This window comes from Gallus gallus, chromosome 1 (assembly GCF_016699485.2).
Source record: "Gallus gallus isolate bGalGal1 chromosome 1, bGalGal1.mat.broiler.GRCg7b, whole genome shotgun sequence".
Taxonomy (NCBI): Eukaryota; Metazoa; Chordata; class Aves; order Galliformes; family Phasianidae; genus Gallus; species Gallus gallus.
The window spans coordinates 189,353,053-189,367,124 of NC_052532.1; the positions used below are offsets into that span (position 1 = coordinate 189,353,053).

Genomic DNA, 14,072 nt, shown 5'->3' on the forward strand with positions numbered 1-14,072 from the left:
ACACTTTGGGTTGGATGGGACCTTGGAGACCACCCAGTCCCAACCCCTTGCTGTTGGCCGGTTGCTCTGGCCCCATCCAACCTGGCCTTGAGCACCCCCAGGGATGGGGCACCCACAGCCTCACCATTCTCTGAGCATATTCTCAGTAACATATGGTATTTAGATGCAAAATCTGTACCTGGTCTATCTGTCTTACATGGCCAGACAAGAGAATTGTAGGACTATCTCAGAAATGGCACTCATTTGTCGTGAATTTACCGCAGCTGCATTTACAACATCAGAAGTAACAAAAGCAGCAAATGCTAATCGCAGCATCCAACTGTGCCCATTAACTGCTGACATAACCTCGAGCACTCAAGGATTAGTGTAAGTGCCAATTTTAGTTTTGAGATTACAAATAACATTTCCTCTCATCTGATATATGATCTGAAGTTCTGTATTGCAGCCACGTGATACTGCAAAATACCTTAAATTATACAGAAATCTCTGCATCAAGGAGGCAGTTTGTTGCTCAGTGAATTTCTGCACTCCTTTCAAATAATGATGTGTTAAAAAATATTAGGAAAAGTAATTTTCTGGCATCATCTGCAGACTGGCTAGGCTCTCATCACTGGGCACTTCATAGAGAGTCAGGAGGCAGAGGACTGACATTTAACAGCTGGAGAAAAGAGCCTACAGTTCTGTAACTTGTTTAAGAAACAAACCCCTATCAGTTAATAGGGAAAGCTGGAGAGTGAGACACCGCTGTAAAAAGCAGCCTTTGACATTGCTGCCTGAATGAGTGTGCAACCTCCTACAAAGGACATTCTGGTCCAGTGTCAACTATTATCAATAAGTTAGGATCTGAAAATACAACTCCAGAGTGCAACTGACATCTCTGATGTTATTAAGTTAAAAACCAAGCAACTGAAAAAAAACCCAACCTCTAAGACAAGAGTTGCTATATATACAGCCCTAATGTCCAGCTTCCTGTGCACTTGTATTATTTCTTCCTTCTAAATTCTCCTATCTTAAAAAATGCACAACAGTATTCTCTCACTGAGCTTCAGCAAGATAACCAAAGAAACATACATCTAAGCCTTTGCTTTTCTTAATCTTTACAGCAGGGATGTATTCCAGCTGAGACGAGGAGAGAATTTGTCAAGCCTCTCTGGTAACCATCACTATGTCCTTGTCCTCCTCTTCTTTCCTGTTTCCCTAAGCTGATGCTCACTGTTGGAAACATGATCCTCAGCAAATGGGCCTTTGGTCAGATCTTGCATGGTCTTTCTTAGCTTATGTTATACTTCTTAGTACGTGTGCATAAAATAGAATCGTAATGTCTTGCATTCTTTGGTAATTAGATACTGGGATTCTAGGTGAAAGCCAACTGCTGTAATGCAGTTTTATCCACGTATTAGTTTTCAACAGCCAAGAAAAGGGACCTTTAACATGAGCATTCACATTTCAAAGTAGAGAGGAAATCTCTAGAAAACAAATAAATACAAATATTTATTCTTCCCACATATTTTGTAACTACCTTATTTCTGCAGCATCAGAAACAAAACTATATGTGGCAGTTGTAACAAAGCAGGAGATAAACACTTATATTATTCAGGCAGAAAGAGAGAATGAAATGGAGGTAATAGCTAAAAAACATCCCCAAGTGCTCAGGATGAGATCTGCAGGAGCAAACTCTGGATTTTTACTCTCATATTTTAAAAAGAACAGGCTTCGTGCATCAGTAGTTCTGAGGAAGGCATAAGGCAAGGAGCATGTTTTGTAAAAGCCACTGCAGCTTATTGAAGTTACAACACACTGTGCGTGCCTCAGAGGCTCAGGAACAAAAGAACAGAAAGGTGAATTTATTACCACTGTAGCCATGGGCTGCTTGTAACTCTAAGTGCAGCTCTCCAGTGATTTTCATAGCTGATGTCTGCAAAGATAGACACCGCCCGTTGCAGCATCTCTCTGTTACTGCCCTTCCAACCAAATCTCAGTGACACCGAGCAAGCAGCCAACAGCTCACACAAAAGGTGATAAAGCAGAAATTCACTTGTAACTACTCTTTGACCTCTTCACTGTCAGCTGGTCTAATCAAGGTGTAGTTGATGAATGTTTTCCCTATATGCAAGCTGTAAAGAAGCCAAGCTCATTGGCTTGCTTGAAAGATTGAGATCACCTGGAACTTCTGACTGGTTTACCAGCTTTCCAAGGAGGGCAGTGAAGGAATAGCTGCAGAGAGACTGCAATGCATCACAAGGCAGCTTGCAGACCACTGCCACTGAGTATTTGGCAAAAGTCTTAGGGCTGAACTCTACCCCTTTTACAGTGCTCTAATGGGAAGGAATGTGGACATTTGAGGCTAAGATGTGCACTAAAGCTTTTTAGCAGGTTCAGGGATAGTTCAGTACTCTGTTTGCCCAACTCTGAAACGGTGTCTTACAGGACACTTCATCTCTATTTTACCTTAAATTCAACTTTTAGTTCATCTTTAGTATTTTAGTTTCACTGATAAAATGCATTTTTTCTTAACTCATTCTATACTTGGCTGTAATCTGCCACTCTTGCCTAAAATCAAAATATGTCCTTTGCAAAAACGTGGAAATATAAAAAGTGCTTCCCTCTGTGGCGTATGTTCCCATTTTTATTTCTAATTATTTGCTTAGTATAGAGTACACTGCTCTGCCCTGTGACAACGAGTTGCTAAGCAGGGAGAAGAGTGAAACTGCTTCCAAGAAAATTAAAAATTGGAGAGCAAAGTTAATTTGGAGAGACAGGTTCCCTTTTCAATTTTCTTTCATGTTAGGCTTTGGTCCTTGAATTCTCTTTAATTTCATTTCAGACACGTGCAGAACGTGTGAGCTGCACATGAATACAAAGAAGCCATCTTTTGAAGCCTGCAGGACTGTGTGGTTATTCTGAATGTGCATAAAAACATCCCTACGAACTACACTTGCAATAATTAGAGGTTAGGATGCTCAGCATTAGTGGACCACCATTCACTCAATACATGAGATACAGTATACATATTATTTTCAGTTCTTAAAATACAAGGAAGAAGTGACTCAAAAGCCCCACTTTCTGGCCAATGTACCTACAGCTGTAACTACATACTCTCACTGAAGTCTGATTTTTTAATCTTGCTTCTAATATACTTGCCCTAACTTCACATAATTTGCATTTGTTTGGACTTTCTCTTTTGTTTCTTGTTCTGTTTTTTGGAGAGATGAGGGAAATACAGACAGTGAGCGTACATGAGGAGAACAGGAATTAAGGAGCAGAGGAACTGATGAGAAGTTCTCTGTTCTTTATAATAACCCTAGCAGTTCTATTCATCTACTCATCATGCAAATCACTGCTTGCATCTTCCATCCTTTCTTTGTTTACTAGGTATGTACATTATTACATAACTTTCTCTTGCTTCCAAGCACTTTTGTCTGAGGAACAGGCAGCACGTTTCAGATAAAAACCAACCATATTTTATATATATATAGTATATACTTTATGTGTTAGTCTCTGCATTAGTTTATCCCAGATAGAACTAGAAATCAAAGTGCCATAATATCAAGAGGAAAAGCTACTCAAGTTGATGGCAAGCGCTGGATTGTTGCAGGAGTTGCAATTCTCATGAGATTGGCTGCCAAGTGTATACACACAACTGTGAAGGAAGTTCTTTTGAGGCTTAGATAAACATTTGACTGTTTGAAACAAGGAAAGGAAAATGTAAACGTTGAAATGTATTTCTATAGTATTAACCTCATCTTCTTCCCACAGCCAAGTATATCATTTCGTTTTGGATGCGTTGCAATAATGCCAAGATAAATATGCTGTAGACTTTTCTTAACCACAGGAAAACTAAATTATTGGAATGTAAGCTTTTCCATTTAATTCCTAATCATCAGCTGTCTTACACTATTGCCTGCTACTTTAAAGCATTACCAATTAGTACCTGAAATATCAATAGCTAAAGATTTCACTGATTGCTTTTGTTTGCAACAAGATCTAAAGGCTTAATAAGCCAGAAAAGATAAAAAAGATATTGGTTCATATTTCTCTGGCTGTTCCTCGTTCTCCAAAAATAAACCCAAAGCCATAGTAAAAACAACTCAGCACTTCCCGCATGGAAATGGAAAAATCAAGCTACTTAGGCCCTTTGCCAGTTTTGAAAGCATTTTAAAATGAGGAACCCCTGAAAGAAGCACAACTGTACCTTTTTAAGGTCTTTTAAGATTGTATTTCAATGAACGCTTCAAGAAAGATAGACTAAATAATATAAATACCGTAAATTACATGGAAAGGACAAATAATTTGTGTTGGGTCTTTAAAATAAAACAAATATTTACGCTGATATAGAATGCCCATCTTTCTGTATGATCTGTAAAATGGTAAGTAATTTTCCATGTAGGCTATTTAAGTAGCACTTTAAAATGTTTCATCTTCCTTTGCTGCTGGGGATTTTCTTAAGAGAGAGCAGCTTCATCTCATGTCTGTATCTGCACAGCTAAATTAAAATGCAGTACTTCAGCAGTCAGATACACCATGCTGGACAGTTACTGACTGCTCTGTTTACCTGAAAAAAAATCAGTCCTTTCCTACAAAAAGGCTGACTTTGGGCCCTGATCTTCCAGTTCTGCTCTCTTCAGTGTATCTTCAATGTTTTGGGTGAAACAAAAACTGGCTGTGCTTTGCTTACAGCTCACGCAGCTGGGACTAGGCTGCCCTCAGCAGGGTTTTGGGGAATGGAGTAGCTTTATAGGAAAAAAATGAATAAATATGTAATGTAATACTTGGTGGATTTTGTCAGCATCATTTGAATTGCGTGTTCACCAAAACTGAATTTGACATAGTGCAGACGTAGTAGAACGTAGGGGAGCAGCGTGTCAACTAGGAGTTCATATATAACAGGAAAAATCTGTCAAGTAATGCAAGCTTTGTGTATTAACAGTGGCTTAGAACAACTCTGAAATGCCAGTGATTGCTACAAGCAGTCTGACACCATGGTGATAATTGCAGTTTAATATCACTAGACAGCAAACATGACTGCCACAGCTAATGGGAACATGGCTTTATTCAGAACCCAGTGTGGATAGCTATCTGTCATGGAATTACTTTTCAGTACTTTTTCTCTAAAATAGCTCTGATTATTGCTTATGCATTTATATACAAATCCATTCTGTTTATTTAACTAAGGATAGATATTTGAGATTCCATTTGTTCTCTCTGCACATTTCTTAGTATGGCCTAATTTATTCTGCTTGGTGACTCAAGTGCAGATAAGCCATAAACAGATGCACGATACCAGATCTCCAGCACAATTGCAAGTTTGATAAATACCAGCTGTTTTTGTCTGCTATTATCGAGACTCAGAGAAACAAAAGAAGGTATCATGTTGCATAAACTCCAGCAGTAGTAATTCATCTCCCCCGCGCTTCTGAAAAATCTGCCAAGCTGAACCTGCTATTAGAACTGTACTGCTTCACCTGAGACCTTAATGTTCCCTAGGCAGGGTGCAATTAGGCTGAATTAACCACTTCTGTTTGCAGGCTGTAGTGGGACTTCTGAATTTAGCTAGAACTATCTACTGAAAACTGAAGTGGCACAAGCACATCTTCACAGATGTGTAGAATTCAGCCAGGCAATGTTTCACAGTGACAACTACTGGGGAGAAAAAGCATTTTGCTCCTATCAGAAAGTAATAGTCCTTTCATGAAATCCTCCACAGTTTTGAATAGTTGAATCAGGAAAAAGCACAGCTCATGGACAATAGTAGAGAGTTCTCTCACTTAACTCTGGACTCACAAAATCGGTCAAACCCACTGAAACTAGGTTAAACTCTAGAAAGCTAGAAAGTTTTTGACATCAAAACCTGAATGAGGTAAATCACACCCTCAATTCTCTTATATTTTGCTCAATTTCTTATTGATGCTTTTATTTAAAAAGCAGTCTTTTTCTCTCATAAATACTTATTATCTGGGACAAACTGTCCTGGAAGCAGAACAGACTCATGTACTTGTAGTAGAGAGAGACTCTATGCAATTAGTAGGAACAGTTAATCTTTGCTTAATTCCAACCTGGCTGTCTGAAGCAAACTCAGATCTTCCTGGCGTTTGTGCTCATGCTTATCTTTTGCACTATCTGTCTCCAGAAGGAAAATAGAAAAGAACGTAGAATAAGCAGTAACAAAAATAAACTGATAGCTAAGTGTTGAATACTTACTACATGCACATTTAAAGACTGTTCTTATAGTTGCATACAATATTTTTAAAAGCAAAGTCTGTGAGAAAAATAGTCACTTCTTACGACTAGAATTGCCACTTGAATTTTCAGTCCAGATGATTTCTGATGATAGCTGAGAAAAGCACTATCTACACCAGCCTCATCCTTTTAAACGGGTGGATTTATGCACTTATCTTTTACCAGATGTCTTTAAGTTTATTATTTTGCTTACCCTCCGGCTGGTATTGTGCTATGATTGTTACCGTCTGCCCTGCTCCTTTGAGTGCAGCTGCAGCCTGCTCGTGGGTAGCACCTCGAAGATCGATGCCATTCACCTACAGAAAGAATGCAAACAACAACAGATCTGAGTAGTTTAACACTAGACAGAAAGACTGAGGTTTTTATTTAAATATCTGATGCTTGCTCAGATGCAAAAGTGAAGGTACACATTCAGAAAGGCAGAGAGAATGCTACCTATGACTGCACATGAGGATCTGCACTATCATGGCACACGCTGGTGTTACTATTCCTATCATTCCTATCATTCCTATCATCTGGCCACCTCTTTTGAGGGTTTTCTCCTCTACTGAGTTTATTTTTGGTAGATCTACAGTAAATTATATTTTCTGCTGTGTAAACAAATTGCTCCTTCAGCCAGACCTTGAAAGCCCATTCCATAGCTTCAGGGAAACCTGGAAAGCAACTCTAACCAAAGAACACTGATCAGAGGACTCAGAGAACTGAAAATTGAGCTACCATTTTCTTCTTATGCAACTCTTCTCCTATTGCCTAGAAATATAGCCTTATCTTGCATGTGATGGCAATGGAGCTGTGAGTGGGGACAGCTTTGCTACCTCTTGCAGTCCAACACTGGTAGGTATTTCCATGGATCCCCTCTTATTTCATAGAATCAATTCAAATGGAAGGGCTCCTTAAAAGTCATCTCTTCCAACTCTCCTGCAATGAACAGAGACACCTACAGCTCCATCAGATGCTCACAGCCCAGTCCAACTTTACACATGGAATATCTCAAGGGATGGGGCATCTGCCACCTCTCAGGGAAACCTGTTCCAGTGCCTCACTACCCTTACTGTAAAAAACTTCTTCCTTACATCCTATTTAAATTTCTCCTCTCTTACTTTGAAACCACTTCCCCTTGTCTTATCACAACAACCCTGCTACACAGTCTGTCCCCTTCTTTCTTACAGCCTCCCTTTACATAGTGGAAGGCCACACTCAGGTCTCCAGTTGGAGCCTTCTCTTCTACAGGCTGAGCAGCCTCAGCTCTCTCAGCCTGTCCTTGCAGGGGAGGATTATCTAATGATCATATTGTACTGCATGAGCAGTGGAAGTTTAACAGAGTTCTCCAAGTAGGGAATCCATTCCAAAAATACAGGATATCTTTAAAACTGCTTTGATTTGTAGATGTGGAGTTAAATGCTTTGTCAGCAGCATCCCAAAGAAGAGACAGATTTGATGTATAAGATTATGAAATGCTCCAGTAATGTGAATCTTGCTTTCCAGCAGGGCTGTTGCTGTTTGGCTGTAGTGAAGTATTTGTGATTATTTAATGCATTTGCTTTATTTATTTAATTATTTGACTTTCCTCCTCACTTTTTAAAGATTTACACATCATAACGTTTCAGTGAAGAACAAGAAACATTTGGCATACAAATAACATCAGCAGGAGAGAAATCCATTTCCAATTGCTCAAGAAAAGAGCAAGAGGAGAAAAGAGAAATGAAGTAAAGGGGGAGAAAGAGAGCAATGTCATAGATTTTGTGGCAAACAGACCATGGTGGAACAATGGCAAACTTTTGTCTTATTTTTATCAAATACTAAAACAAAATAGTGAAGCATTTATTGAAAATATGAAGTTAATTTTATTTAATTTTGACAACTTTTTAATTCTTGCAAGAATAAATTTTATTACACAGAACTTTACAAATTACAGCTGTTCTTAACACTGTTATAAATTCATTTATTTTGAACAACTATGTTTTCAAACTGGCCTGTTTTATCTTGCTGTCTTTCACTAAATCTTAGAGAATCTGATTTTTTTTTTAAACACATATTTAACTATTATTTACATGAACAAATATAGTCTTTACTGACATGTGGAAACTATTTCAAATATTAGTTTTAGACAATCTGATGTGTGATAGTAGTTATCTAAAACCCAGCAGATTCCAAGAAGACTGCATTATGCTATAGAACTGCTGACTGAATGCAGATATGTAAGTGTCTGGATAAGCTTTCATATTTCTGAAAACGTGATTCTATAAGACCTAAAGATTTGCTTATTAGACTTGTATAACAAATACAATCTTCTCTACCTTATATTTTTTTCCTTTATAATAATAGAAAGAAAAAAATACACCTTTTTTTTCCTAAGCAATTAATCTTTTATTCCCCCAAATACTTTTTAAGCTTCTCAATTTGATGATCACTTAATGTTTCCCCCCGTTATATTTGCAAAAAGTATTTCTTCTCATTCCTTCAAAAAAAAAAAAAAAAAAAAAAAAAGGTTTGAATTTCAATTACCTATATTATTGCAATGTCATTCAAAGCTATAGAATATGTAGAACTTTAGAGAAGCATGATCTGTTGCAATCTTTTATGGTTATGAAAAATAAACATACACTGGCTTATCTTCACATTCAGAAAAGAAACAGGTAAATGTGGAAATAGCAAACCAAAACAACGTAACTTATTCAAATCCTACCTTACTCATATCCTCATGCATATTGTACAATGACAATAACAATGTGAAAGAGGAAATGAATTGTAAGTTGCTTCACAGAAAAATAAATTAATTTTTGAGTTACTGTGTCTGTATCTGAATTTCACAGTAGAGGGTGTGAATACCACTACCATGCTGATAATACTTGCTTCATCCATGCATGCATTTTAGACCCTTTGGGGCAGCACAGGAAGGGCATGGGAGGTAGCATAGTACCAAAGGGATGGATTCTCAGCAGACACAAGAGAAGATAACTGGCAGAGTATATACAGGGATAAGACACTTTAAGGAACACTGGAGTAGCTGCTACAAGGTAATATAGGCTGGAAGACCACCATACCTAAATAAACATTGAAAGCAAATATCTGTGCCAGAACATAATAATTTGTGAGAATAGAAATGTATGCATCTCCATGTTGCTACAATCTACCAACTGAAGGTAAGCTGTGACAATTACTCAGTATTCTGGATTTGCCAAATATTAGCATCTTTGGCTTACATATTTGAAAGCAGTATATGCTGATAGAAATAATCTGATAATGTCTACATTTCTGTATGTGGAAAAGGAATGTGAGAGATAAAAGAACACATCAATTCTATTTATTTCAGCATTTTTTTTTATCATCATGATAAACATACTAGACAAAAAAGACTAAATAAATGATCTTACTACACTGGATTGCTAAATAGAGATCTCCTTCTTGTAGATGCAGAACTGCAGAATAAAATCTAACAATTGTTGCCGAATTGACAAGTAGGAGTCTGTTAATGTATGATATTGCTCACCAATGCCTGTGACAAGATCTCACTATGGAATAATAAATGTTAAAGTTCTAACTTTCAGGATTTTTGAAATCTCCTAGTCTGACTTTAATTCAGTGTAAGAGGAGTAGACACTACTAAATTTCTGCCCTGACAAGTATTGTTTCCCAATATTTAAAAGCAAACATAATCAAGTCTTCACAGTTCTAGTTGAAAAAGAGCATATTCATTTAAGAGCATTAATTCCTCATGAAAGACACAATTAACTTACACATTTAAATCAAATTCCTACCCTCAGGCCAAAATGAAAAAGAGCTTTCAGAGGGGTAAAACTAATATTCTACAATGCCTTTTCTTCCGAAACAGTATCTTAATTGTAACAACTGTGTACAGTGATATATGTGCCCGAACTAACTTAATGGTAATTTTAAAAATCTCATTAAATTACTGCTTTCAAATAATTTAATGTTGTTTAGGTTAAGAATAATCAGTAGATGAAACAAAATACCAGAGAAAGTTGCAAGTGTCAGTAGGAAATTTTAATACATATTAAAAGGTTATGGGCTATGGTGCTTTAAGAACCATTATACAATAAGCAAAGCAGCACTGCTGTTCTGAGCTTGACCGCATCCTGATGCCCCAGCCTAGAATGATTTTGACTGCACAATTTCCAAAGCCTAACTCCAAAATGAATTTGACATAATGGAAATAAGAAGAGCCTCCAGCTTATACTGATGTCTGTCTCTCCTGCATGCTGTAGCAAAAAAAAGTGCTTAGAAAGCTTACGAAAGAAGTGCTGCAATGAAAAATTATGGTTTAAACTGATCTGAACAAAATTATGCAACTATAGTTCACAGGAATTATAGTAATTGCCCATGAATTCATTGACTCAATCTAAAGCACTGCTGACTTCATTAAATTCTAAATCATAATCTAGATGAAAGATAAGATTAATATTTTTGATAGATTATACTCTTGTAAAATTGGAAGAGTTATATTCCATTTAAAATATCTGAATATCCCATCCCATATTAACACAAATTGGTTCAATTCTAAACAGTGTCATTTGAAGACTTGAAACAGTCTGGATGTCTTCTGTTACAATAACCAGAGCATGAATCTTATGTAGGTCATTCAAATACAATAAAGGCTAGTGGTATACCTATTTTATTTAGCTATTTATTTACTTAAACCAACTTATCTCATCTTTGTACAGTAATTAGATGAATACTTGGAGTCTTTCGTTGAGTTGTAAAGGAAAAGGAAATCATACCCCTCCTCTGGTGAGGAAAACATAAAGGAGTTCTTTTCATTTCTTCTTTTTACTGTCATTGACACTGCACAGTGCTTTTATAGTGTAAATTAGATGGCAAAGAAAGGCACCTTTTTACCACAGAACAATATAGCAGATTTTTTTTTTTTTTTTTCAAATTATGATTGAATTTGTTGAAATCTTTTGGCTTTTGGCTTTTGGCTTTTGAAAAAGCAAACAGAAGCAAACTGAATAAGGACAACTCCTTGATTCCATCAAGAGAAGATACAAAGAACCGTATTCATTTGTCTCTGCACATTAACTTAAGTATTATCAAGTTCCTTAACAAGATAGGAAAGCTGAGCTGCATTCTCTAACTGGTTAGTCATTGGAAACAGTGTACATAGCACCACTCCTTAGGGGATGGAAACGAGGTATCCCAGTAACACAGTTAACATTGTAAAATGCACTGAGTGATGACCTGTTCCCAACATAACAAGGGAAGTTTCTTCATAAGCAGGTGCTGATATAGTGCAGTGAAAAAGACAAGAGTTCTAAAAAACTCATGCATGTTGCCAGAGTGACCAGGCACTGGAATGGGCTGCCCAGGGAGGTGGTGGACTCACCTTCTCTGCAGGTGTTCAAGAAACATTTAGATGTTGTAATGGGGGACATGGTTCAGTGAGGAAACACTGGTGGTAGGTGGACGGTTGGGCTGGACGATCTTGGAGGCCTTCTCCAACCTCGGTGATTCCCTGACTCTATGAAAATGTACCGCCCGTCGCTGGGCAGCAACGCGTTTCACAAAGCGCGGCTCACATTGGCCGGACACAGCAGGATGGCGCGCTCAGCACCGCGGACAGCTCCGGACAGCGGAGGGGCGTGGGAAACGGCGCTGCCGTGCAACAATTGCTGACACAGCAGCTTTCTCACTTCCCAGCTTACCCTCTACCACATTTTCAGGCTTTGAAAGATTTGCTTTTCTCTCACTTCTCTCATTTCTAACCTTTCCATACCTACGGTTTTTAAAATTTATTTTATATATATACATATATATATATTATTTTTTTTTATGGCCAGTGAAAACGGCATAGTTTGGACATGCTAGTACAGTGGTTCCCCGATCCTGAACTCCAATGCAAGTATAATATTGTATTCTCCTTCACTCTTTTTATGGGCCAGCACTTTCAATGACCTTTTCAATTTTCCTTGTCTTGCTACCTTAGAATTACAAGTTTTGCCTCTAGTAAGTTGGTCTTTATGCTCTGATGAGCTGGGCATTCTGGAGGCAAATTCTTCTCTGTCTGGAAAACAAGAAACACTGTGGGGATACAAGCTATATCATTTAGTATGCCGTTTCCTGCCAGCTAAGCCAGCTGAGAGTGGTATCAAAGCACTGCATCTTTGAAGCAGGAATAAATATTGTGGTACTGAAGTGGTGTCTTGCACACACTGCCATTTACAGTAGGCACCAACAAGCTTTATGACTCACAGAGCTGCCTGAATCATTCCAAATGGTACCTGTTAAGCCCATAGCCTGAGTCAAAGATTTACATTTTAACCCAAACTGTACAGAAGTTTTCCTTATAGAAGAGCTGCTTTTGTGAATGATGCCAAATTGGCAAACTGTGAGACTAAAATAGTTTCACTGAAAACAATTACTGCAGTGATAGTTTAAGAGCCATTTCCTCTCCATTACCCCAGAATTCCTTAAAACTTATTTAAACTGGATTTGAAATAAATGATGGCATGGGAAAATGATGCACAGGGTCATTGGATCCTGAATGAACATAAAACTTATTTCAGTACATAGCTACACCTAGTTCTATTACCAGCTGGGACTGATGTGATCACACAACTATGAGGTGATCAATAGCATTTTATCTCACTGCTAAATGGTACAATCTAGACAATGGCATACAGTCTTCTCATACTCATACAACTTCTATTATGAATGAAAAATATCATCAAAATTCAAACCTAATTGCTACTTATTTTACCTTCCATCCTCCCACTTGGTCACTCAAATACCCTCATATTTCTGCCACCAGCTAGTCTCACGGATCTCAGTGGTGTCATCTCCTCACTAAAGGTCTGCCTTAATACATTCACTCTTCTAGCTACTACTATCTTCCTACTCCAAACTGATAAAATATCAAATTGCCCCTCCTCCCTCCTACAGCTTTAACTTTACACATGACTGCTACTTCCATTCATTTTCATGCCTCTTGGAATTAATCCTCTTACTGCCTAACTGCGTTTTTAACACTTGGATTTTCCTGTTTCCTGCTCTCATCCTGGGTCATTTAGGAATTCCCCTAATGGTAACAGGTATTGTATCTACTTTTGTTTCCACATAGCCCTAAAAGAAATTATTCCTTCCAGAATATGGATATAGCTAAACTGTCATTGATTAATCTTGCTTGTAATGCTACAGTGTTCTTGTTTCACATCAAACTATGGTATAAGCTAAACTAATTATTGCAATTCTCCTGTTTCTGAAATGATGTAAAATTTCCATTTTAACAAGTATTTTATGATACAAAGATGATAAGAACAATCACTCCAGCTGAAACCCTGAAACCTATATGCAAAAATTACTCAGGTACTGACATAAAGTGTATGTCAATATTAAAGGCTTCTTAGGTAATCTGTCTTGATGACTTCTCTGATTTGACAGGCTTTCCTTATTTCCATGTCCACAGAATATGGTAATATGGCTTGTGAGATGTGAGACAGCCACTGTCTTGTGTCACAGCAAATCTATACTGAATTCAAGCCAGTGACCACGAGGCAATGTATGACTACAATGTTTAGTGGTAGCCTGTCCAACCGGTACACTCAGCTCTAGATGCAATGTTCAATGTTAAGTTTATTTATTTATTTATTTTTAAATTAAAAGTACCTGAATTAAAACATTCATGTTAATTTGTGGTTCTGCAGATAACAGTTGTGTGACACAGGCATTTTGAGCAGATGATGAGCCATAGTTTCAAATAAAGCATATTTTTTAAACTAACGGAAAGGAAGTAGCCTTTGCTTTCTGTAGGTGTTTTTCCTTTTTGTGTTAGTAACCTAGTGGCTTGCTTGTTCAGGAAAAGGGCATCTCTCTATCTC

The 14,072-nt window shown here is 37.6% G+C and overlaps 1 protein-coding gene across 35 annotated transcripts in view; it reads right to left on the reverse strand.

Annotated features, from left to right (window-relative positions):
* Positions 1-14,072, reverse strand: part of DLG2 (discs large MAGUK scaffold protein 2) — a 999,237-nt gene that overhangs the window by 202,617 nt on the left and 782,548 nt on the right. For all 35 annotated transcript variants that reach the window (XM_040647195.2, XM_040647185.2, XM_040647172.2 and 32 more), the window contains one exon: positions 6,431-6,533. In XM_040647195.2, coding sequence (XP_040503129.1) covers positions 6,431-6,533 — 103 coding nt within the window. The remainder of the gene's footprint in view (positions 1-6,430; positions 6,534-14,072) is intronic.